At 40.7% G+C, this 25749-nt stretch overlaps 2 protein-coding genes across 3 annotated transcripts; one reads left to right on the top strand and one right to left on the bottom strand.

Moving 5' to 3' along the window:
* The first annotated feature begins 519 nt into the window (after positions 1–519).
* snx3 (sorting nexin 3) lies at positions 520–15165 on the top strand. Its single transcript, XM_079215557.1, has 4 exons — positions 520–682; positions 8519–8614; positions 8995–9119; positions 14336–15165. The coding sequence occupies exons 1-4, from the start codon at positions 521–523 to the stop codon at positions 14439–14441; spliced, it is 489 nt and encodes a 162-aa protein (XP_079071683.1). The 5' UTR covers position 520; the 3' UTR covers positions 14442–15165.
* Positions 15166–16842: 1677 nt separating this feature from the next.
* nr2e1 (nuclear receptor subfamily 2, group E, member 1) lies at positions 16843–23488 on the bottom strand (the record flags this gene model as incomplete). Of its 2 annotated transcripts, none has more annotated exons than XM_079214786.1 (9): positions 16843–17005; positions 17718–17823; positions 18002–18151; positions 18293–18389; positions 18649–18795; positions 19228–19463; positions 19838–19925; positions 20633–20778; positions 23461–23488. In XM_079214786.1, 9 exons carry the CDS (start codon positions 23486–23488, stop codon positions 16843–16845), a joined length of 1161 nt encoding a protein of 386 aa, XP_079070912.1. The 2 variants fall into 2 exon arrangements, with proteins under 2 accessions (XP_079070912.1, XP_079070911.1); XM_079214785.1 differs by having other exon boundaries at positions 23428–23488.
* Positions 23489–25749: the final 2261 nt, after the last annotated feature.

The following is a 25749-nucleotide window of genomic DNA, read 5'->3' on the forward strand; positions in this document are numbered from 1 at the left end:
CACCTGTATTTTTATATGTTATTAATTTAATTACTTTACATTGCAAAGCACGCGTGGTCCGATTATACCATTAAAACGATTGTAGTTATGTATATCCTCCAAAAACGTGAATATGGCCAATGTGTCCGCTGGCGGATTGTAAACAAACCGAGTGTCTGTTGGCCGAAAAACGTCAGCTGAACCTCAGCTGATCGGAAGTGCAGCGCGCTGGCCGTTTCAAGCTGGCGGTAGTGAGACACAGAGCCATACCGGAAGTCTCACCTTTTGCCTTCAACATCAGAGTTACTCTTGTACTTTTTAGATGTGTTAGCAATTTAATTGCTTGGAAAGTACATTTACAATATATAGTATCTGTAATAATAGATCCTTCTCTGATATAATGCGTTTTTTTTGTCTTTATGTCTTTTTACGCGGAGATGACATCCACCGAATGTTTTAATTTGAAGATCACCAACGGGATGTAACTTGTATTCTGGCTAACTTAACTGACTATTCCAGCTGCTCGAAGGACAGGGGAGAAATGGCTGACACCATAGCTGACACAAGAAGGCTCTTCTCTAAGCCTCAGAATTTAAATGACGCTTATGGACCCCCAAGTAATTTTCTAGAGATTGATGTGAGCAACCCTGAGACCATTGGGGTTGCGAGGACAAGATATACCACGTATGAAGTCAGACTGAAGGTGAGCCTGCAGTAACAAGTAGCTTTAAGCTAGCTACCTGAGCAACCTAACGTTATTCCTGTAGTCAAAATAAGTATTGCGTTCTTGACATCAAGTCTACCGCTGTCAAAAAGACGTGCGTGTAATAACGATGTCGATATTTAAATGTGTAATATTTAATTGTCTTAATCAGGAGGTGCTTAGGGCGAAACGAGTTAGCCAACGTTAGCAAGCGGGCTAGTATTTTGTCAAACTAGCTAACGCTGGTTAGCTCGCTGACATTAAGCTAACGAGTTAACGTTAGTTACTGATGTTAGCGATGGGTCGAAGTTATTTGACTAAATGTTTTAGGTGATCGAAAGCTTTGGACAACAATGTTAACAAGTAAAAATACTTAAATGTAGTTGTATTTACTGGTAACAGACATGTTGGTATCTCTGTGCTAATGAAGGCAATTTGTTTACATTAGCCTCAAGTGATTTTCCACAGTGTCGTGACAGTGAAGCTGTTTTAGCCATTCACACAAGTCACATGTCTTCAAATAAAAGTTATATAACCCATTGAGCAAGCTGAAAAAAAACGATGATGAAATAACTCCTCCTAAAAGTTTAAGCCTTTCCGAGCAGTTCAGAGTTGAACTCCAGCCACACCCCATTTTCTGACTGCAAAGAATAGATAACAGAATTGGTTACACTTAATGACCAACCTAAAAGACCTAACTTAAATGACGAAATGCTCAGCTTGCTAGTTCCATGTACATATACTAATGTAATTTTAGGGGAGATGTTGGTAGGTTTAAGAATGCTTTCGCTTGTCCGGACATTACTGGTTATTCATCAAAAGTCATCCAAAGTAGTGGGCCAAAGGGGAACATAACACAGCATGTCAGCTTTTCTGGAACTGGAGACAGGATGTAGTATGCATCCTGATCCTTTCCAGTCTCTCCCACCCCCCTCAACACATTTCCTTCCTCCTACTCTTCTGAAGAACTTGTACTGGAGAACAAATGCTTTTATTCCATAGTTTGCAGTCAAAATGTCAATTTAACTCAAAATACTTACTAATTTCCATGAGGTACTTAATTTGTGCAGTGGACAAATAAGTAAAAACATTCATGACATTTATAGAAAAAATAAAATAAAACTATCAAATCCACATACTAACAACAGTGTATACTGCTGGTGTCTGCATGTATATTACTGTAAATAATCATGTGGGTCTAAATGCTTGCACTACGCATGCGGCTATTGGCTGACACTGTCCAGAAGTTTGGCATTATTGAGAAATCAGGGAGGAAAATAACGGTTAGAAAATCTTGGCTATTGCAAAATACACATCCTGTGTATTTTTTGGGGTGGTTTCATGTGTCAATGATCATACTAAATAATGACACAAAAAAAGCACCTCCAGGTCCACTTACCCACATGTTTCGGAACTTTTGACCATATCACACAGTCTTCATCAGCAGACAGTTTGCTCAGTTGTCATCGAACTGTAGATGTTCAAACGTAACACACATCCTGTGTATAGGACAATGAAACATTTGAACATCTTCAGTTCAATGACAACAGAGCAAACTCAATGAGTTGCTGAAGACTGTCATATGGTTTAAAGCTCCAGAGCAAAGTGACCTGGAGGGCCTTGGACCTTTTTTGAGTTTTGGAGGTTTTTTTCAACTGCGGTTTCCAAGGTCAAAAACGAATTGTCAAGCTTAAATTAGGCATTGTTTCAGTGCTCACTTAAAATATGATCGGCTCCAAGAGTCTTTATCCAATAGGTGGCCAACACAAACATACGAGAAAGTGGTATGATTATCTTTATAATGGCACCATTTTCAAGACATTTGCACACTTCATTTTCCATCATGTTTGTTACCAAATTAAATGTATTTAGTCTGAAATTGTCCCTCAGTCTGATTGCCCAATCTCTTATCTTTTTAAATTGTCATTTCAGTTGACTGACACCCCTGTAGTTAGTAGCCTGAAGTATTTAGATTGGGGAGAAACTCTAAAGTATTTATAGTTGCGCTTTACCTTAAAGAAATGGGTTGAGGGAAGAGAAGCCGTCTCGAGGCATTAGCGTTGAATATAAGGCTACTGTACTTGATTAGCGTGTAATAATTAGCATATGCGTGTAATCACCATTATTGTGCACCTCATAGCCCTGTGTGACCCTGCTTTGCATAAGACCACAGAAGAAGCGGCGCATCCCTCACTTCTCAACAAACGTGGTGTCAACTTTGCTTTGCATCTCTCCTTCTCCTTTCTTCAGCTTTCTTTAGAAGCATTTTACTCCGTCTCCAGCACATTAAGAGTGTTAGCCACAATGCCTCGGCCTGGAATGCATAGACTATGCTTTGCTTTTTTTGTTTCCATCTCACTTATAATATTTAGAAACTTTAATTCTATCATGTCATTATGCTAGATAGTTTCTGTTTATAACTCATTCCCTTGTCTCCGGTTCCCACTGCTGTCCTGCTATCCACCTCGAAATCGAGAGAGCCCTTGTGGCCGCACTGAGAGAGTCTGCCTAATCCCCTCATTGAGAGAAGAGAAGAATGAAACAGGCCAGGGTGTGGGGGAGCTGGAGTTTATTCCCCATCCTTACCCCCGTCCCCCACCCATGGGAGGGCAGAAAGCCACCCCCTCACCAGCCTTCATCCCATTGCCCACTTATCCCATTTCACTCCCAGCTGTGTGCAGTCAGTTGCCTAATTCATAATGTGTTACCGAAGTCCCTTTTGATAACTATGGTTGGATGTATAGTGGAAACACCACAGCAGAGGCTATGTCATTCTAAAGTTTAGTTTGACTATATTTAATTGAACGTCAGCATATGCATTTGGCTTGTGACTCTGGCAGGGTTTGAATGTTCATCAAGTTAGTGGTGAAACACACTGTATAAAGATTGGGTTTTCGGGTGAGAAGCCAACTGGTTGCAGTGACTGTGAGGCAAGTCACACTGTCATTTGTTGACATCCAGGCCTGAAGTTGTTATGTTAATTAAATGGGATTAATCTACTTATTTCAGTCAGGTTTTTAAATAAGTGGAAGCTAAGTTTGTGGTGAAAGGAGGCGGATATCTCATTTTGCCTGAGCAGACTTGTAATGTCCGGAGTCGTGCTCAAACAATGGATTTTTGTTCTCCCTTGAATCCCTTCGTTTTCAGCGTAGTTTCTAAAATATAGAGCACAGGAAACTCGTTGGTGTTCTTTCTTTTCTGCCCTTGCACGTGTTTATCATGTTTCTAATGGACAGAGCTATTCTGCAGAGTAGTATCTTATCACTTGGATGTTTTTTTGGTTTCTGGTTTGAGAGGACCCCCTGAAGCAGCATACATTCGTTTGGACCCTCAGCAAAAGGGTTGGAGTGGGTGGGTTTTTTGGGGGTTGGAGGGGTTGTTGTGTATTATAAAAATGTCTTGTATTTAGTTGGTTCCCATCTCATCCAGAGAGTATATTCAGTGAAGCAAACTTTAGGCTCTCACTTTGTTTATGGATAGGAGTACATGAAAGGCCTCTTATAGCTCTGTCGCTCACTCTCACTCAGTCTTCTACCCCTCCTCTCCTCTTCTCCCGTTGCTTCTCTTTCTCTTTCTCTTTTCCATTTGGGCTACCGGGCGGGTGCCTTTGGTCATTAATAAAATGGGGGAGAGATGAGGATTGTGCGTGTGTATGAGGGGGGGGGGTGCTTGTCAGGCACAGTCAAGTGTAATCCAAAGTCTACAGCATCCTCTTCGACAACTATTTTAATGGAAATAGGGAACATACTGTATCAAGGCTACCATATCCTACTTGAAATGACAGTATCAAAAGTGGGAGTTGATACTATGGCAACAAAGCAGCTTTTTGCCAGCTCGGCGAGTCGGAGAGAGAGTAGGCTGTCGGGCCACAGGAGCCGGCGAGCGAGTGAACGAGTGAGTGTATATGGAAAGGCAAGAGCAAAAGACCAAGCCCCAGTGCTTTTGTTCCCTGTCTTCTCCCCCCCACATTTTAGAATATGATGCAATGAGAAGGTATTATGTTGCCATTTTTTTATGCTATTTGTCTGAAAGGAGAGTATATGGGAGGGGTAAGAAGAGGGCAGGGGAGGTTTAGGATGCACACACTCAAACTTGACTTAATCCATCCTGCTAAAAGCTAATGCATGGTGGCCTTGAACTGTTCTCGCAGGAGATGAGTGATCTTTGTCCCATCTCTCCCTCTTTCTCTGTCTTGCTGTTTTTTTTGAAGGGTCCCTTTTCAACCCATTTTCAATGAGCCGAAGGTATTGTATCCAACACATTATGAATCACATGCTCTTCCTATGGAGCAGAGATTGCAGCTTGTACACTCCTAATGGAAAGTGAAGCTAGAAGGTTTAACATCTAGCTTTATGGTCCATTTCGTAAAAAAAAATCTTGTAAACCGGCTTTTAACATGGCATTTTTGTCTTTCTTTAAGTTTGGACGTTGTATTTTTCTCCCTTCAGCTAACTTAATGTGTTTCACGGTCCTGTCCTTCCTCTTTTGTGTTTTATTCTCATGCAGAAAGTAAGAGAGGAAAAGTGTGTCTTTTTAGACAATTCATGAAATGGGGCTGGTCCCACTTCCCAATCACTGCAGGGGCCAGTAAATTGAGACACTCGGGGTCCTAACCTTTAACCAGCCGTGAAGAAAAAAGAAAATGCCAGGGAAACCTTATCTTTGACTCGTAGAGCTCTCACGCTGTGTGTGTGTGTGTGTGTGTGTGTGTGTGTGAGTGTGAGAGAGAGGGAGTGAGACCTCTCATTTTTCAGTTCTGTCGTTTTCGTTCCTCCCCTTGTCCTGCAAGGCCAATCTCTTAATCACAGGGTTTGAGAGGGTGATGGGATTGAAAGGCCAGGTGACTTTCTTTCCTTACACTCTCACTGCTAGCTTCATTGTGTGGAGAAGACTAGACCGGGTTCGACTGTGTGTGCGCATAAACAGACTTGAATGCCATGGGCGATTATATTTACATTGTTAACTGTGTGACTGGTCAAACCTCATACTTAAAACCTGTGCAGGCATTCTTCATGTACGTCAGTGTGTGCTTGCACGTGGTTAAGTGTTTTCTGTGTGCACATGATGGGATTAGAGTCACGGCGGTGGCAGATTACCTGTAACTGTGATCTGTTGTGGTGGGGATTAACTTTGCGGTGCTCCATGCTGTGAGGTAACATGACGCAGCGGGGACAGGCCACGGTGAGAGGAGAGTGGAGTTAATGCTAGAGCACTGGGGTGATAAAGCTAAGATAATCCACTTCTCCTGTGACCTGAGAAAGGGAGAGTGAGGGGCTCATTGACAACTTCACCTGGGGAGAACTTGAAATAAGTGGGAAAGAGAAGTTTCCAGCGCTGGTGAGTCACATGAAAACCCAGTGGGAAAGAGGATGTGTGCATGCACCGCAAAGTTCATACAACGATACCAGATACAAAATTATTTGTGGTGGTTGTTAAAAACAAAGCTTGTGTCATGGGGTCAGAGTGAAACAGCTTTAGGGCCTAATTAACTAAGAGTTTGTAAAGCAGATTTTTAGATCAGGTGGTATCGCATACAAATGGTAATGTAACTATCAGCTTTCAAAACGCACAAAGCACAAGAAAAGGAAATAACAGTAAAATATAGTTATAAAGGGACAGGGTAACAACAGTTTCCTCTACAAACTAGAGAGATGATAAAGAACAGTCTGCTGTTGGAAAAACAAGATAAAATAGTGTGCTAGTCCTATCCCTAATTTAGTTTTCATCTAAAGTAATGCTGTTAGTTTATTAGGAACACCCATCTTATAATATTGCAATAATCCAACCTTCATAAAGGTTGTGATAATAGTATTATGAGTAGGATGTAGTTTATGGTATACTTGTAAATATTTTTACAGATGTTTCAGACTACCTTCATTGACAAAATAGAGAAGAAAAATAAAATAGAAACGACGCAATGCAATTTAAGAGCCCTACAAACTACATCTGCCAAATTCTATATCATGCAGGACTGTTGCACTGCACTAGGTGTTTATAATAGTATAATGTGTATACTGTGACATAAACCAAGATGTTCGTTCAATGAATTAAGATTTGTTTTACAGTCAAACAGGAAATCAGTCGGTTGAAAGGCAGCTCTCATTGTCATTACGGTATCTACATTTTATCAAACGAGTTTGCTCTTTCCAACCAAATCTGGGTAGGATCCATAATGTTTGACTAAAGAGCGGAGAGAGCAAAGGGAGAATAAAACAAATGCCTGCATTTCCCCCATTGAAACGCCACAAGAGGAGTCTCAAGGGCAGAAAATCTGACTTATTATCGCAGTGCAAGGGAAATAAAGAGGAAAAAGACTGAATGGGAGAGACCATGAGAGTGAAAAGACCACTCCTGCTCTCCCTCCTCCTCAATTAGTCCTGCACAGACCAGATGAAGCTCCCAACCCCTCTAGTTGTTCTGCTCTTCCTTTATGACCACGTACACCGCCTCCCTCTCTTTTGTTCAGCCATTTACTCAGCCGTCCAGTTAATGCTCCATCCCCTTTACTGCACACAGTCAGTCGCCTGCTTATCGATCCGTCTGCAGCTCACAATGTATTCATGCTGCACCTACTGGCTCAATTGCTTTTCTCTTGGGATTTCTTCTTCCATGAATTCTGACCTTCTGTGAATGTGGCCTGCCAATGAAATGCTCATTCACTCCCCCCCCTTGTTTGTGCATTGTCATGGGATGGCCATGTGCTGTCAGGACTGTTGAAGATATTTGGCATTGTGCTGTAATGTGCCGTTTGCTCAATGTTCTGTCAATGTCGAAACATCTTGCCCTTCTAATATGAAATTCCCTCTCAAGTGCTTGTCAACAGCGGCTTAGCATTATGCACACATCTGTGCTTTGGTGTACAAGAACACACAAAAAATGGCAAAAAGAATTGGAGTGTGATAGACCTTGGTGAGCAAAACATAAGTGACATGTTCATGTTTAAAAGGAACTTTTGATAATTTTATTATATTGACATACCATGTGGTGCGTTATTGCATACATACAAAAGCCATCAATTGTGGCACAGGAAACCTCTATATACTGTACATATTATATAATATTAACATTATAGGCTGAAACATTAGTTGATTATCAATTAGTCGATGATCATAAAAGTTCAAAGCAGCTATTTTGATAATTGATTATTTTTCTAAAGATACAATTTCAACCCCAGCGTGGTATTGTTGCAATGTCAGTGTTATGTGAAAATAAATGTTTATCTGCCCTCTGTGTGACCGAAGCTTCTCACTCACTAGGCTATAACGCATTTCGCTTCATCACATAGACCCTCGCCAACTGAACGGTTCGAAATTAGCAATGTTTCCTGTAATTTATGACAAATGCCAATAACTTTCTGGTCTCTACTTTTCCAATGGGTAGATTGATTGCTTTTCTCTTTGTTATATCATTGTGAATACAAACATGTTTAGGTGTTAGACTTTGGTGCAGACAAAACAAGCAAATATAATTTTACGTCTAAGGATGAAACGATTAATAGTTAAGCCCTAATAGTTGTATTGCTCTCATACTGACACTCCAGTAGATGTTCTGCTACTAAATGGGATTTAAAGCACTGGCTAAACGGCTCCCATAAATGAAGACCATCTCTGTAATTTCATGAAAAATTGCAGGTTAATGTGTTAAAATGTGTTTGTAAATCTAGGTAACACTTTAAAAAGAGTTGTATAGCAATTCACCAAGTGTGTGTGTGTGTGTGTGTGTGTGTGTGTGTGTGTGTGTGTGTGTGTGTGTGTGTGTGTGTGTGTGTGTGTGTGTGTGTGTGTGTGTGTGTGTGTGTGTGTGTGTGTGTGTGTGTGTGTGTGTGTGTCTCCACAGACCAACCTACCAATCTTCAAGCTGAAGGAGTCTAGTGTACGGAGGCGGTACAGCGACTTTGAGTGGCTCAGAGCAGAGCTGGAGAGGGAGAGCAAGGTGAGCCATTGTGGGGAACTTGACACAAAGGCTCTTGAGTACTTAGCTTATTAAATCAGCATATGACATTGATCACATGTGCAATGTTTTTTTTTTAATGTAAGAGATGGTTGTTAAAAGATCGTCTTTTTTTTTTTTAAGAAGATCTAAATGGGTTTGTCCCCCAGACTTTGTCCCGTCTGATTTTTAGCCTTAGAAATGACCCATAATAATGTTCTCACAAGATCATTCCAGTCCATGATTGCTACAGGCTCAAAGTTCAATGAGCTGTCTGTTTAAAAAAAAGTTTTACTTTGTTCATTGTAAGCACTAAAATCCTCATAAGTCATAAATGCCTGTTTAACTGCTGTTGCTTTTCTGTGGATGCTCTTTTATCGCAGGTGGTCGTCCCACCTCTCCCAGGAAAAGCTCTTTTCCGGCAGCTTCCGTTTCGAGGGGATGATGGGATATTTGACGACTCTTTCATAGAAGAGCGGCGGCAGTCTCTGGAGCAGTTTCTCAACAAGTAAGCATTTCCACATCTTCTCAGTCCTCCTCCTCTACTTTGCCATGAGCTGAAAACAATCTATTCTTCACATTTCTTTTCTTTGTAGCAGCACTTGTTTGCAGCTCTTGCCTTTAGTGAGGTATTATTTTAACTCTCAAGAACAATAAAACACTTTGTGCAATAAGTGGATTCAACTTTTTCACTTCTCTCCATAATTGTTAACCAACTGAACCGGCAGAGACGGGCAGGTCTTTTTCCTCCTTAATTCTCTGTTATAATTACCTCGCAAAGGACAAGAACAACCAAAGAGGACTCAAGTGTGCACCCCCACAACATAATTTTTCCCACATTTGTTTTATTGTTGATGTGTAATTTATGATAATTGCAGCTCAAATTACAGCGCGTGGTTCCATTGGATCGTGTGGGTACCTCTGCTTATTTTTGATCCAGCGTGTCCTCATTTTCAGCTGTAGAACAATAAAAGTTACAGTGTGATTGTAATTATTTGCTTTGATTGCAGACTTGGCCATTATCTTTGTTTCATGTGCAAATGCATCAATGTTTCCTTTTGGAATATTAAGTGCTCAAAGACAGTTGAGAAAATGATAATCCATAAATGTTTTGTTTTTTTTAAAGAAGATGGGAATGTGTTGGTAATTACGATTTCCCCCCTCTTAGGTCCTATGAATGAAACACTGCTGTTGATCATGTCATTGTTCAGACTTCATACTTCCCGATGTGTCAGGCAGCATTGTTTAATCTGTGATTGAGAGCATTGTGAAGATGAAATGTTTTGGAATGGTGAACATGATTGTCGCTGTGAAACAAGTGAGAGGGAGGAGAGGAGATAACCATCAGTTTTTGATTAGACTAGTCAAACATAATTCATGCTTCAGGTACAGAGGAAGGACTTCAATCCTACTTTTTAAAAAACAAGCAATGTCTTGACATTCAGCTGCACCTTGTCCTCAATGTCAACGTCTCAAGTTCCAAAACCTATTAAACAGGGTATGTTTGGGAGCAGGCATGATCTCTCCAGTGATTGCCCCGCTATTAGACCACCGTCAATGCTTCCCCCGGGCTGCTTAATTTGTCTAAAATATTTCCTGTGAGAGGTTAAGATGGATGCATATGTACAATGTCATCATGTGATTTGTTCTGAGAAATTTACCGTTTAAAAAATGGGATACTTTTAGGGTCTCAGGTGCACTGGCTTGCTCCTTTTGCGTTATCTGAAGGGACATTCAAGGAAGTCTAATGTCAAAGTGGCTTTAACAGAGGACAAGTCCCAGTCATACAACATTTTTGGTATGATTCATACAGTATTTTCTGTATGATTGGTAATGAAGAGGATAAAAAAAAATGCAGATTTAATTTAAGCAAATCTCTCGGTCTCAGGTGCACTGGCTTGCTCCTTTTGCGTTATCTGAAGGGACATTCAAGGAAGTCTAATGTCAAAGTAGCTTTAACAGAGGACAAGTCAGATTAAGTGCAGATTTAATTTAAGCAAATCATTGGATAATAAAGATGAATGTGGGTGAAGACACATTCACCAAAGCCTCAAGATAAACCTACCTTAAATTGTGTGTATGTGACACAAGTGAAATCTACAGCTCAGGCCCTGTACTGCTAATCAGTAGGGATTGTCAAAGTTTTCAAAAAGTCAGTGAAACTCTTAACACTGACTCAGACCATCATGCAAGCTTCATCACCATTAACTTGATTTATTTATGCCATATTGATTACTAAATATGGCAGAGATTGTTAGATAGAAGCCTACGGTTTCATTGCAGCCTAGTGGTCAAGATGCATACTGTGTGCTAGCAACATACCTAATCCAACTAGAGACCTTTTATGTCTATGTCCCAAACCCAGGCTAAACACCATCTCTCAGCAGGTTGAGTTTTTCGTGTTTAGTAGTAAATGTTGTTATAGAGATAGTAGAGTGACGCCAGGATATAAGAGTGACATGCAAAGATCCCTTTCCCCTAGCATCACACACACAAACAAAGGGTGTGTGATGCTATTCTCCCACAATGCTTTGCACAAAGGAAATGGATGAAATAAAAGATATTAGTTGTTGTTGGTGAATTTTGGCGCAAACTTCATGCAATGCAATTCGGCTTCAGAGCTAACTATTCTACTGAGACAGCCACCTGTTTCTTCAAAGAAAAAAAAAAATCAAATTTCTATTGGTGAAAGGGGGTGTTGTTGGAGTTGTATTTCTTGATCTCAAGAAGGCATTTGACAGTGTTAATCATAGTGTTCTTTTGTCCAAGTTACCCAGCTACAATTTCTCCTCAGGTACACTTAAATGGATTGAATTGTATTTGCTACAATCAATCTACTGCCCTCAATTTGTCCACGTGTCCCACAAGGATCTGCCCTGGGCCCATTGCTATTTTCTTTATATATAAATGATCTGCCATCAGCATGTCCTGATGCCAATATCCAAATGTATGCAGATGACACTGTAATTTACCTGCATGGAAGCAAAATGGGACAAGTTGCAAATGAACTCACTAACTCATGGTTCATGTAACTGCATGGTTAAAGCAATGCTGTTTACAACTTAATGTATCCAAAACAGTATGTCTTTTACCAAGATAAGCTCTGGTAGTGTAGAGATGGATGTTTTTGTATCTGGGGAGAGGCTACAGGTTGTACCTGAATACAAGTATCTTTGAGTACTTTTTGATTCCAAATTATCATTCAAATCTCAGGTGAAAAAGGTCTGTAATCGCGTCAGCTTTAATCTATCAAACTTCAGGTTCACACGAAACCACATGTCAACAGAGGCAGCTAAGACATATATGCTTTCTATGGTTGTTTCCCATATCACTTACTGTTTAACAACCTGGTCACAGGCTAGCACCACTACTCTTAAACCACTACAGGCATTGTATAAATGTACACTCAAAATCCTTGATAAAAAAATCTGTTCGTTCTCATCATACCAGGGGTCAGCAACCTTTTCTATCCAAAGAGCCATTTTGCCCTTTTTTCCACCCAAAAAAAAGTGTCTGGAGCCGCAAAGCTATTTGATATCAAAGCTTATGAAGTTGTGTGTATATATAGTTATATTATATGTACAACAAACTATAGTTTGTTGTATTTATGAAATTATAGAACAAGAATAAAGACAATTGTTGACATTGTATTGCTATTTTACCTGTTTATAACTGTCAAACTCTTATGAAGAGGAGAACAAAAATAGTCATGTGTTGGCTACATTAAGGTCCATTAAATACACAACTAAGCAGACCTTGAGTCCTATCTATTCATGTGGCTCATGTGGTAAAGTGTTCATCCTGTAATCACAAGGTAGCAGGTTTGATACCCGTCATCCTCACGTGAGGTTTACATTTTAAAACGCATATATTTTGCTACGTTTACACTGAGCCTCCACACTACGGACTTTTAGAGCACCGCAAACGGAGGAGGACAGATCCGTTTTTACGAGCGGACGCCTCAGTGTCTCATGAGCTGACGCAGAACCAGCAGCAGGAGTGGAGTTTGGAGACTTGATCCACTTCCTGAAAGTATATTTACTTTGCTCAGTTTGCTGCAGCAGTTGATAAATCGCTCTTCTGCAGCTTGATACTTTTCATCAGATGCTGTGTGCTTGTTCTGGAAAAGTCTTTCAACATTAAATGTTTTGTTGTTTGCTAACTCCTCGCCAAATATCAAGCATACAGGTCAGCAGCATCGTTGGCAGTGAAAGCTAATTAATACGTCCACGCAGAATTAAACTACCTTTCTCTGTTGATAGTTTAACGAGGGCGGAGCTCTGTGAATCACTAGTAGCACCTGCAGAGGAAGCTGCTTGACAGCGACGTGACAGGATGTGATGCACATTTTAGTTTAAGAAATATTTAAACATTTATTTTCAGTCCCAATATCACCTCAAACGCCAAGATAAGAGGAATTCCCTTTGAAAGATTTTCCACTGGGCAAAAAAAAAAAAGAAGAATAAAATAAAAACGTTCTTTTTTTTTTTTCTTTTTCAAAGCCTCAGAGAGCCGCAACAGACGGGCTAAAGAGCCGCATGCGACTCCGGAGCCGCAGGTTGCCGACCCCTGCCCTATACTAGAGATATATAACTTGTTTAGTTGGGAGAACATAATTACACATGTGCATGTCTGTCTCATGTATAGGATTATGCATGACTTGACCTCTCTCCGCTCAAATAATTTGGTATCTCACGATCTACTGGATACCGGATCACAAGAGGTGCAGCAAGAGGGGATTGTATTATCCCACTCAGGAAAAATGCAGTCAGTCTGCATTTTCTGTACAAGCTGCACTAGACTGGAACTCCTATTCAAGATCTACGGACATGCAGTTCTTTTAAGGCTCAACTAAAGAAATGGTGGATTGGTTCCCAGCTCTGTCAGCACTAGAACATAACTGCTCCTTACTGTCCTCTTTCAGACACTGTTGTCCGTTTGTCTGTTGTCCGCTGTCTGTCTGTTGTCCGCTGTCTGTCTTTCTTGACTTGGCCGGTCGACCATTCATCTACCTGCATGTCTTTTATTGTTTTTTTTTTTAGCTGTGTTTGACTGTTGTGCACACATTGTAAAAGTCTCAACATTTTATAATCCTTGTATATTTAATCTTATTTCTGCTTTTAGGTTTGTTTTAGTTTGTAGTCTGCCTCTCAGGACTACAGATGGAACATAGCCTCTTGGCTAACTCTGGCACCTTTGACAGAAATGTTTTTATTAATGTGCACTGTCCCCTTATTAAATAAACCATTTGACATGTATATTTGAAACGTTGGAAGATGTTTGAGATGACTGTGCAGCCTATGGTAAGCAAATCAGCCATGTTTTTTTTCTTTTCTAATCCAAGCTTCTCTGTGCTTCGTTGACAGTCTGACCGGCTCTGTGTGCCTTTTTTAGTGCATGTAAGTGTATCTCACTGGCTAGCTGCACTGCCGTTATACAGCAGTTACAGCGCAGGCCCCCCCTTGGTTAGCACCGTTAGCTCTTTCAGCACTGTTGCTGTTGTTTACACTGCTAGCTGCTAACAGCGTTGGATGCTATAGACAATAGATGCTGAAGCTATGCTTCAACTATTTGATTTTCAAATCTAGCTGTCCAATGCCCCTGTCAGTCTGTTCACGTTTGTACTCCGGTCCAAAGGTGCATTCTTGTGTCCATGTCACCAAGCCTCGTCTTTGAACTTGTCACTCAGGTTTCAAACCTGCCTTTTGCTCTTGTGTGTTTCAGAGTGGCAGGTCACCCTCTAGCTCAGAACGAACGATGCCTGCACATGTTTCTACAGGACGAGTCTTTGGACAAGAACTACACCCCATCCAAAATCAGACAAGCCTAAAAGAAAAACGATGGTTCTGCTTGGCCTTGGCTGCCTCGGCCCTACTCAGTCCAGCTTGGCCCGACAACCCAAAGCTCTCTGCACTGCTCCAGGTTTCTCTCAGACAATAAAGATTTCAATGACAACTTCCCCTTTTCGCGCCTTCCAAAATAATATTGTTCACTTCCTTTAGTTTAATTAGTAATCCTTATTGGTGTTTGTTTTCACTTTCTAATTGGAGTCAAGAATGTTCGACACATACCTGGTTAACAGTAGTTTATAGTAATTTCATTTTTATGTCTGGAAATGCCACTAACATGGATATATTGTGTATTTATCATTTAGCTATGTCTTGAATATATTCATTTATATAACAACATTTAATGAGCGATCTGTGTATGCAAAGCTCTTGAATCAAACCCACAGAGTTTCCCCATCATATATCTATATATACTGGCATGTTGCGCACTATGATTAGCAACTAAACAAACGCACGCACACACGCACATATAATTGATGGGCCTTTACTCTCAAATCACACTTAGTTGATCCTCTCTTAAAAAGGAAGCATGTGTGTATCGACCAGAACCTGCCCAGTTATCACAATGATTTTCTAGTATGAAAGAAGTAATTTACACAGAGGGAACTGCAGTATTTCTACTGGCTATATGCATTTTGAGATTTGTATACTGCTGTGCCATTTTTGTTTATTTTGAAGATTTTCCAATAAAATAGGTGAAATGTCTCCACGCATGATTACATTTGTTGAGTTGGACTGTTTCAAACAAGCAAGATGCCACAACCATTACAGCTAACTCCACAGGTATTATTATTCCATTACTTATTTAATGAAAACATAATCTGTAATTTTCATCACAAAGAAAGTGTAGGCCTATGGCCAATAGAAGTTTATTTGAACTGTCCTGAGTGTATTTAGAATAGAGTAGGCTACCTTTTCAGGGGAATCGGTAACTTTTTATGATAAGGGTGCAAAACACATGCATAGGTGATCCCCAAGTAATGAATTACAATTTACCACTTAATGCATGGATTATTGCAAGATGTATCATGATCAAGTCAGAATTTACAGATAAATGATCGTTTGTTAAATTAGCTTGAATCCTGGAGGCCTGAGTAGCATCTCTGAAAGCAAAACAGTACTTGTTCTGTACTTAACACTGATATTTTTGGTGAATTCAAAATCGGTAATCAGTTTGTGTGCCACCCTAAAGCTTAGAAAGGTGAAACGTGAGACTGATCAAATGTGTGGATCTGAAATGCCTTTTTTGAATGTAACTTGGTTCCAGCTAATTTTAAAAGGACAATCCTTAGTTGCATAAACTCAGTGCCTCGATTATTTCTTAGACATTATATACCATTATATATCTTGCATTAAATAATCTATTATTTACATAAGGATGTGTTTTATTCCCTTATGAAATGGCATTACTGGGAACTCTTTTGAAATTATACTTTACATTGATAATAAAATGTAGATCTGAGAAGAGCATCACCATTGTTTCTGCTGGTAGTTTTATATCTGAAAGCAGTTTAATTCAGTGTTTTATTCTCTGTTACAACTCTATAAATAGTTATAACTCCATATATTTACAACAGAATAAAAACATCACAGGCCACAAAAACATTTCCAAGTGCTGAATATTTGTATCCAGTGTTAGTGCCTAACTTCAAAAAGTCCATCTAAAACAGCCTCAAACAGGACGTACCAACACAAAAAGGACAGTTACCACTTAAACACAAACACCATCTTCAGATGATTGTAGTTTTACAGTCGGGAGGCAATGCAAGCATATCCTTAAAGTCTTTCCCCCTTAATTCTTCATCGAGTTGGCGCCTCTTCTTCTTTGCCCCGTGCGTTTGGTTTCAGCACCAGATTGAAGGACAGCGATTCACATCCCCCATTACGCATGCGTCATCTTTTTTCTTCTTCTTCTTTTGGTTTCCTCCATTAGGATTGATCATAGCAATAAAAGACTAAATTGGTCGTCAAGCTCATTGGTCTCACAGACAATCGAATCACTTCTTAATATATAACATTTCTTTGTCAGACATACTTGTCAGATGCTCTCCGGAGGCTTTAGGCGATATTTAAACACGTGGGCTGCCTGTGCCCACTCCAGAGACTGCAGTTGTTCAGTATCACACAGGTAAGTCTAATGAAAGTTACAGGCTATTCTTTAACTAGAGTAACTGTTAACAGGCTACTTGGTGAATTCCGACTGTGTTGCAGTCAGAGCCTAAGCCTCAATAGTCTATTTTAAGACAGCCTCAGAGAGTTTGTGTTCGGCAATAATTCAACCCACGGTTACACCTGCTGTGATTTGACGTTCTGCATGTCGACCACTGTGTGTGTATGGGTCTCTGGGGCCTTCAGCTCAAGTCTTTTCAAGATGGCGAGAATTCATATGTCGCTGGACTTGTACATGTCGGAGAGGAGCCTGGTGATGGGGACGTTGCCGATGGTCTTCTTGAAGAACACCTCCTCTATGGTGGACGGGCCCACCGAGCGCAGCGCCGGCAGCAGCAAGAGCAGCTTCCCGAAGCGACACGGCTGAGTCGGGTATCTGAAACACGTCATTGGGGTCAAAAACAGCCTTTCTCCGGTTCCATGTGCAGAGTCTATGATAAAAGCCTATCCAATTACGCACACCTGCAGCTAATTAAAAACGTTTCAGCCGCGCACCTGTTCACAATTACAGTGGCGTATTGCCTTATTAACTTTATAATGAAGCTGGCTGCTAATACATGCAGGAGAAGGTTCAACATAAACGCAGGGCTCTCAAGTTTTTAAGACAGGTAAGATTGACATATCCTCCTCCTCCCCCCCCGCGCCCCCGCCCATGCCGTATGCCCACAGACCAGCCCCCTTCCCCCCATATTATTATTATTAGCTTTATTTTCATTGGTTGCTGGATTACATTTCACCCAGATACAACAGATACGTTTTTGTGATTGGCTATTCGTGTAGCCCATTTCTTTTTTTTGATTCGCTGATGAGTGGCACCTCACGGCAAGACCTCCAGGGGATTCGGGGGAGACGCGCTTGATTCCTCCATGGTGAGGGCAGCGCCACCAAGTCATGTTTGTGCGCTGCGACACATTAAATAGCCTAGAGTTTTTTTTCAGCGTGAGAAATACGATCTGTGGCGGGAGGGCGTGACTTAAGACCGAAATGCGTGACAGTCACGCTCAATGCGTGACACTTGAGAGCCCTGTAAACGTGTGAAATAGATATATTGATTGATGTATTTGATTTATTGATTGAATGGATTTTACCTGGTGTGTATGTAGCTGTTGAGAGTGAGCTGTGCCTCGTCTTGTAGTGCAGCAATGGCGCTGGCGTTGCGGAAACTTCTTAATTCGGTGTTGCCATGCGTCGGAACTATAAGACAGAGGAAGAGTTTTAGATATCAAAAATGTGTTGTATTACACGAATAGGGACGTGCATTAATTGCAGAAGCTTCTGGGCATTTTTATGGAAATAATCCCTTCCGGTAAAATACTTTTAACCCTCGTCCGGTTAAATTAGAAAAAATACCAATGAAGACCAAAGCACTCACCGGCTTTAAATGTCACGATACATTTCAAACAGGCGAACTCTGTTGCATCGAGACGCATCTGTCTGAACCTGGTCACCACCTCTTGAAGTGCTTGTATCTCAGATATGATCTTATTCATCCGCTGAGACTCTGTGTTTTCGGTGTTCATTCCTACGAATACATATGGAGAGAATGTCATTATGCAGGACAACGTTACATGCACTCACTGCCTGATAGTATTGGCGCATATAACACATGAGGCTGATGAGGCGTGTCTGTCGTCATAAGCTTTCTTGTGCCTTGTTAACGTACCAGAAACAGCAAGAAGAGTACTGGAGTCCACCGGAATTGCCCATTGCGCGATGCCCAGAACAAACAATTCCCTCCAAGCGTCCTCCAACAGAATCAGCTGTAAAGAGTAAAAGTTGTGGTAAACTGCACACCACAATTAATACCTTGATTGATTGGATGTCAAGCCATTATTAATCTTATACGGTACCAATGATGGATCTTTCTTGCGCATAGGAGATTTCGCATTTTAAACAGAAATGTAATCAAATCAAAAATATCTTAAACGTCAGGGACCAAATCGACATCTGACAGTTGTTCATGCCTGTTGCTCATTTAAAAGGTCCTATACGGGATACTATTTGGGCTCCAAAGCGTACCTGGTCAGATAAGGGGAGGGTGGAGAATGCGGGAACACTCTTTGCCCACTTGATGCTCATGAAGAGGAGGCGCGCTGCTGACTCACACACAGACTCCGTTGCCACCTCGTAGAGGTACATAGGGGTGCTGCTGACTTCATGAGGGTACTGCAGAGTGAAAGAGATCGTCATCATCACAGGACAACATCGTGTATCAGTTTATGTTAGAATGAAACACAGTTCACAGAGTGGTGAACAACAATAAAGGTCAAATTCCAAGCCCCGGCACCATGGTTTTATAATTATTAGTGTTACTTGTGGTGGATTTACAATAAGAAATAGGCGGATTTGCTGCTAAATCGGGGCAAGAATTTCAACTTCTAACCCTTACGGAGAAAACTGTAATCCTATAATAACATTTTGGAAGGTTATTATACAAATACCCTCGGAGTATCCAAAACTAATGAAGGAATTGTATATTCTTAGTAAAAACTCTAAAGAAAGCATCAATTCACTATTTGGAGGTAGAAAACGTATAAGACAAGGATAACGTATAATTATTTAATGCTGGAAGAAAAGAAAAAAACGTACAAAATATACCTTCGGGGTGGGCTGTGCCAGACCCACGATGGCCTGTCTTTCTGGTGTGGTTGATACTCCGCTCATCTCCAGGTTGTGAGGCTCCAGTTGCGTGACCGTGGTGAAGAAGGGAGGGCCGGCCAGAGAGGATCCTGGGAAATGGGTCGATGATCCGTTCACCTCTTTGTGGCCTCGGAAATATAGGGCGACTTGTTTGCGGATGGTGGACGTCCGGGGGCCCCTCTCGTGTTGGACGGCTGTGAAACGGGACAGCGAGGACACAACGTGAAGGAATGATCTCTACTGGAGAGAACGGCTTGTTTGCATTATATATATATATATATATATATATATATATATATATATATATATATATATATATATGTTCATAGACTATAGCCACGTTTATGTAATTTAACTAAATATAAGTGTTAAGGAGACACATGTAATCTATCGATGCTGGAATGCTGTAACAAGATAAGGTGGCCTAATCACCCACCTGCTACTTATTTTCAGCCTTATTAAACAGCAATAATACGCTTTTCAATGCGGGGTTCCCTCCTCCAAGCCAAACGCCACCACTGCATGGCGTGTCAATGACCAACGTGATAATTCAATCAGAGCCATTTACCGTCTTTATTCATGTTCACTTCTAGACACTTTTTCAAACGGCACGCTCGGCACTGGTTTCTGTGGGTTTTGTCTACGGGACAGCCACCCTGAGGGAGAGGGAGAGGGGGGAAGGAGAAACAGACACAGACGTCAGTTGAAAATCTCTCATCTTGCACGACCGAAGGCTTATTGCTATTATCTTCCTGGGAGGCCAATCTGAAGGTGAGAGATCGGGCTATTATCGTGTAGTTATCGACCTGCTCCCCTGCGGTTCCAGTAGGACTCCTCCCGAAGGATAAGTGCTCTATCCCGCCCTCTGCTGCCTAAATCCTCCTTCGAGTCATCACATTAGATTGGATTACATCTGGTATATTATAGCAGCGCGGTGTTTAGCCCAATACTTAATGGTCCAGGCATGACACAATTAGGCTCATCAAATGAGACTTAACAGGCGCGCCAGAAGGTAAAAGCAAATACAATCTGCGCGTAAAATGCGCATCCTGTGCGTAAAGCTGGGAATGTTTTTTTGGATGAGAACCATGAACACCTTGTCGTTAAAATAATGCTTCTAATAACAATGAGGATATAAATCGATCTTAATTACTGATAAAATATCACTGAGTGAATCACTACAAGTTCCTGTGATTGCTCATCTCAGCAACTTGCTTGATTCTTTCCAACATAATGTGCACGATCAAAAATGTACTGAGATATAAAGTGTGCACCTTTGCCACACATACCTGCGTGGAAAGGAGTATGACGCATGCCTGTAGGACATACATTAGGATGTATAAGGACTAGGAGGAGGCCTCACCTGCGAGCCAGATTTACAGACGTACGTCCTGTTTCTGCGGATGCTCCTCTTGAAGAATCCCGAGCAGCCGTCACAGGCGTAAACACCGTAGTGTTTCCCCGAGCTGCGGTCTCCGCACACTTTGCATGGGATGTCCAGAATCCGACCTGAGAAAGGCCCAAACTTCAATAAGATGCCCATTCAATCAATAATCACTCGGCTACATTTTAAATGAATAAAATGTCAAGTCAAATTGTGACTGTTGCTTTTAGTGAATATTGCACATCTGAACAATTTCCAAAGTTAATACAACACTTGAGAAAGTGGTTGCTTTTGCAGTTGAGTTCTGGAGTTCAGGGACTCCAGCTGCTTACATTTGCACTGTGAACATTTAGTAACCCCAAAAATTATTTCGTTTTAGACGTTTTACACTGTGTAGCTATATGGACAAATTGTCTATACAAATTACTTGTTTTTTTCGACAACACCACACATCACAACAAACACACACACACACACACACACACACACACACACACACACACACACACACACACACACACACACACTGGACATTGCCCCGCGCTTCGGCCGAGCATGGGAATTCACGGCGCACATTTCAAGAATAAAGTCCGGTGGGAAGCGTCATATCTGAGCTCTCTAAAACAATGGCCTGCGGCTGCACAATGGAGACATTAGGGGAAAGTGTTAACTTAATGATTTTCCCCCATTGAACCTCGTCTGACTGCCTGGATCTCGACAAGCTGCCAACTCCCCTTCATAATGGGACTCGACAGCTGCTTTATTCCGCAGGTCTATAGGCCCCAGGATTAGGGAGTGACACTGCACCATGAGAATAATGCGCACCAACTCGTTTCACCAACTCAAATGAAGTGTATGTAAATCGACCCCGGTGTAGATGAAAAAAATGTGATTTTTTTTTGTGTGAAGATTTTGTATTCAAATCTATTAAAAAAGAAGTATATTTGTATGTAAATGAGAGAGTCTTTTTTTATTCTGGAGGGAAAAGCCGTCTATGTAATTACACTGACGTTTCGCCACCTGCTCATTGATTCACCAGTGACCCGTCAAAAAGGGTAGCATGGGAATAACTACTGAGCAGCAAAAACAATGACTTCAGGAGGAGAATTATAGGGCTTCAATTGCCAGATTATTAAGAATCAGAAGGCCATGTTGGCTATTTAACTGTTGGCCACAGCCGTGTAATTGCAATGCGATAGAGAGAACCAACTTGTAGCATTTATATCTTGAAAGAATTCATTTGGCCTGTTAAAAGTCATCTTTTCATCACGGGAGTAATTATAAAAAATCAACTGCTTGAATAAATTATACCTCCACTTGCAGTTCTCTATTGGCCAAGTATATTCCCATAATTTATTTTAATCAATGATACAAATGTTGATTTTATAGTCATTTGAGTAAATTACAGATTAACAGATATTTAATGAACCTAGTGCCATATTTAATAAGGCAAGTTAATTTGTGAACACCCAAAATAGAGTTTTAAGCGTATTTATATCGAAGTTTCAACGAACGTGCCCAAACTGATTTTATTTCATTTAGAACTGTAGATTGCTGAGAGTCAATTAAATAAAATGGCGCATAATTTTGTTGTGAAGGGGGGAAGTGTATTTAATTTCCCGCTGTGGGGGTCCAATTCGTCTCCATTGTGTTGAGTAATTGCTAGAAGATATATGGCATATTCTATTAACGTAATCACCATCATGGCCCAAAAAACTGGAAATAAAGTTAGCAGGATAGATTTTTATTGACCACCCATAATGTGGGTATGAGAACTGAGGTGAAGTAGTTTTAATGTTTTCTTGGTTTTATTCTCATTTTAAACATTTGGGTTATTATCAGTACAATCTGAACCCATTTAAGCACTTGCAGGATATAAACCCAGAAGCAACAGTATGACGTGAATAACACGTGTGAACATGGTAAACAATAGTGAAAGAAACAGGCAAATACACAATTAATATAAATGTCCTATCATTTGAAACAAGACAGTATACGTTAGGTCTAAATCGAACTGCGATTTAATTTGAGATGTATTGTGAGGCCTAACAGAGATAACTGCAACGGTTAAGACAAAAGTATAATTTAATGTCACTATAAATACTTCTAAACCGCAAGATAAATATTCAACAATTGTATTCAAAACCACTAAACGCATTTGTAATTAATACATTATTTTCTTCTCTCTTTTTTTTATTTTATTTTTTTTACATTAGTACAGAAAGGCACGGTAGCAGACAGATAAGCCCTTTTTTTTAATTAATTTGTCTAAAATAGGAAAGCAGCAATGCAGTAAGAGTAGAATCTCTTCAAAGCTTTAATATCGTATATTATCAGTGATTCAATATCTCGCTGTCTATACTCTTTTATAGAAGTTGCGGAAAATTACTTTACAGTCAACAAGTGGCATCTCGGAGGATGTTATTTATTTTTCCTTTTGAAAACATGGTCCACTTCACAAAAAGTACGTTTCCAATTTATGGGATTTCAAACTGACGCCGCTTTAATTATCGGTCATGGACACAAGTTTACGCAGCCAACTCGGGGAAAGAAAAAGCTTTTCCCCACGCACCACTACTCACATTTCTGCAAGACCATGAGGAACGCACCGACTTCATTATTGTAGCTCGGGTGCGTGCAGTCAGTGTGCATATAGCATGCTCTATGTTCATGTTTTAAACAGAAAGGCCCGTCAGACCACTTGTTCTAACACACCGGACACCTCGATATTCTCCAGCAGCAGCAGCAGCAGCAGCAGGGAAGAGAACACTTACTTGATTTGACATTCAGAATATCCAGACAGCCACTTGTTGAGCCGGCGGGTTTGCTCATCATGAACACTCGATTTAGCAACAAAGTTAAGAATGAAAAATGTCCTCTTTCTCTTCTCGTACTTGGTGGGGAAAAAAGACAACCAAACTCGTGAAACCGCAGCACTTTCCTTGACGTCTTTACCGGCGGCGATGAGATCGGCAAGTCAATGTCCCGAGTTGCCCAACTTGACAGAGTAGATCGTCGACCGACGAGCCCAAATTAATACACACAATTGCACATTGTATCAGACAATCGTCGCCTCCGACGTGCAGGGTCCCTGTACGGAAAAGGAGAAGCGGACTTTAGGGACTGGTTAACGGCGACAACAGCCCTCCAGCTCCGGGAACAACAGCCGGTGCATAAAGTTGGAGTTGGAAAAACGCAACCCGGAGCGCATCCGACCGTGCCAACCCGGTGTGAAAGAAGAAAAATCAAAATTTCGGATATTCTGACAGGTGCAAGCTTGTTAAAACCAGGACACGATGCGACTTTGTGGTGCGAGATCCTCAAATAAGCCTTGGTAATATGTATGAGAAGTGTCAGGGGGAGGCTGGAGGGTGGAGATCTCCACTTCCTTCATCCACTTGGCTTTCTACTCCAAACTCCAGCCTGACGTCACTGGCGTGTGAGCGAGTGTGTCTGTGTATGTGTGAGTGATCGTGTGAATGTGTGTGCAAGTGAAGGGCAATGCCTTGCTCATGGATAAAGAGGCATTGCAAGCAACAAAAAAAGACACGTGTTGCACGCATATACTTTCTGTTACATTGAGATTTGTTTTAGCTCCAGATTAATGTATTTAGGCGGAAATTCTCCCAATAACCAATTCAAAAGACTTAAGCATAAACAATCCCAATATAAACCTTATATAAAAACAAAAATTCCAAATATCACATCGCATTGCATATTTAAAATGTATCAACAAATGGAACTGAATTGAAGACGTTGCTGCAGAAAACAGTTATAGGACCATAAATAATATCAGGAATGATGCGTTTATTGTTTGATCACTAAGAGAGGGGAGGGGTGGTGATTGGGCTCAGACGTTAACAAAAAAGTGTCAATGCTCCTCATTTCCTGCATAAGCGTGTCTGGTTACACATGCAGTCCTTAAGATGAATGTATACGTGCTTGGTGTTGGTCCATATAGACACTCATCAGTCACAACTGTCAAATAAATAAGGAATACATTTTTTTTAAATAATTAATTGAATATGTGTTCACATATTAAAACTGCTTGTCAGCACGTTGTCTTTCCTTTTGTCAATGCGTTAATTTAAAGCTCATTTTGAGCTTCACCACAGCGTTTTTCAACCTGTTGCACGTGTTACGCCTGTTATTTAGGCTTATTTACAAAGGATTTGCCATCAAATGATGTGATTAGTCTATGGTTAGAGTTATTTAATTGGACAGTAATACACAGACATACAAACACATACTCGGCACTGTGAAACTCTTGCACGTGATGTATTGATAAATAAACACTTTTTTTGCATGACAGACACAATTTTACTCAATATAGTTAAACAACAAAAATATATACATCCAAACAGAAAATGCCCTCTCACCCCTTCTGCATTTTAAACATTATGGCTTAAGGAAACGTTAGTTAACATATGTCCATAAACAAAGGAATACCCTCTAGAAGTGCAGATAACAACAATCATATAACAACCTCTTACTTAGCTCTTAGTAAAGTTCGTTTTTGTTGACTTTTTTGGATCCAGACATCACTGAACACTCAGATCTAAACATGTTTAATCTCAGTTATTGCTTAAAAAAGAAAACAAATTAAACTGCAGTTCTAACATAATCACACTTCATATTCTTTATCCATTTGACTTCTCTACTGCATTTACTGTCTACCGATGCGATGCTGTTGTTTTAACACTCTTCACACTTTGGCCACGAAAGAGATAATCAATACAACATCTTGTGCAGAAAAAAATGCGTTGACAATAAATAGTAGTACGACTAAGTAGTAGTAATACAATAAATACTCAGATACGAATCAGTTTTTTAACAGTTTTTTTCAATCACTTTTCCAACCGTCTCGGGTAAACTGGTTACAGTTACTTACTGGTCGTGCTCACCTCCCATCACCCGTGCCCGGCGGTCCGCAGGGTCGGGGCCGAGCTGCAGGGCCCCGCTCACTGACACCCTGACCTTGACAGCTTGCTGTGCTTTCGCTGGGTAACTCCAGAAATCCATATTCTGCTTTTAATTGTGTTCATTCCCACGGTACACTAAAGGCCATATGGACTCACAAAGTGTCGATTTAAGCG

This window comes from Taurulus bubalis, assembly GCF_910589615.1.
Source record: "Taurulus bubalis genome assembly, chromosome: 3".
Classification (NCBI taxonomy): Eukaryota; Metazoa; Chordata; class Actinopteri; order Perciformes; family Cottidae; genus Taurulus; species Taurulus bubalis.

Bases quoted from the DNA above. Each gene is read 5' to 3' on its own strand.
- snx3 (XM_079215557.1), top strand. From the start codon at position 521: ATGGCTGACACCATAGCTGACACAAGAAGGCTCTTCTCTAAGCCTCAG. The intron at 683-8,518 runs GTGAGCCTGCAG...GTGTCTCCACAG, and splicing joins CGTATGAAGTCAGACTGAAG to ACCAACCTACCAATCTTCAA. The intron at 8,615-8,994 runs GTGAGCCATTGT...CTTTTATCGCAG, and splicing joins AGCTGGAGAGGGAGAGCAAG to GTGGTCGTCCCACCTCTCCC.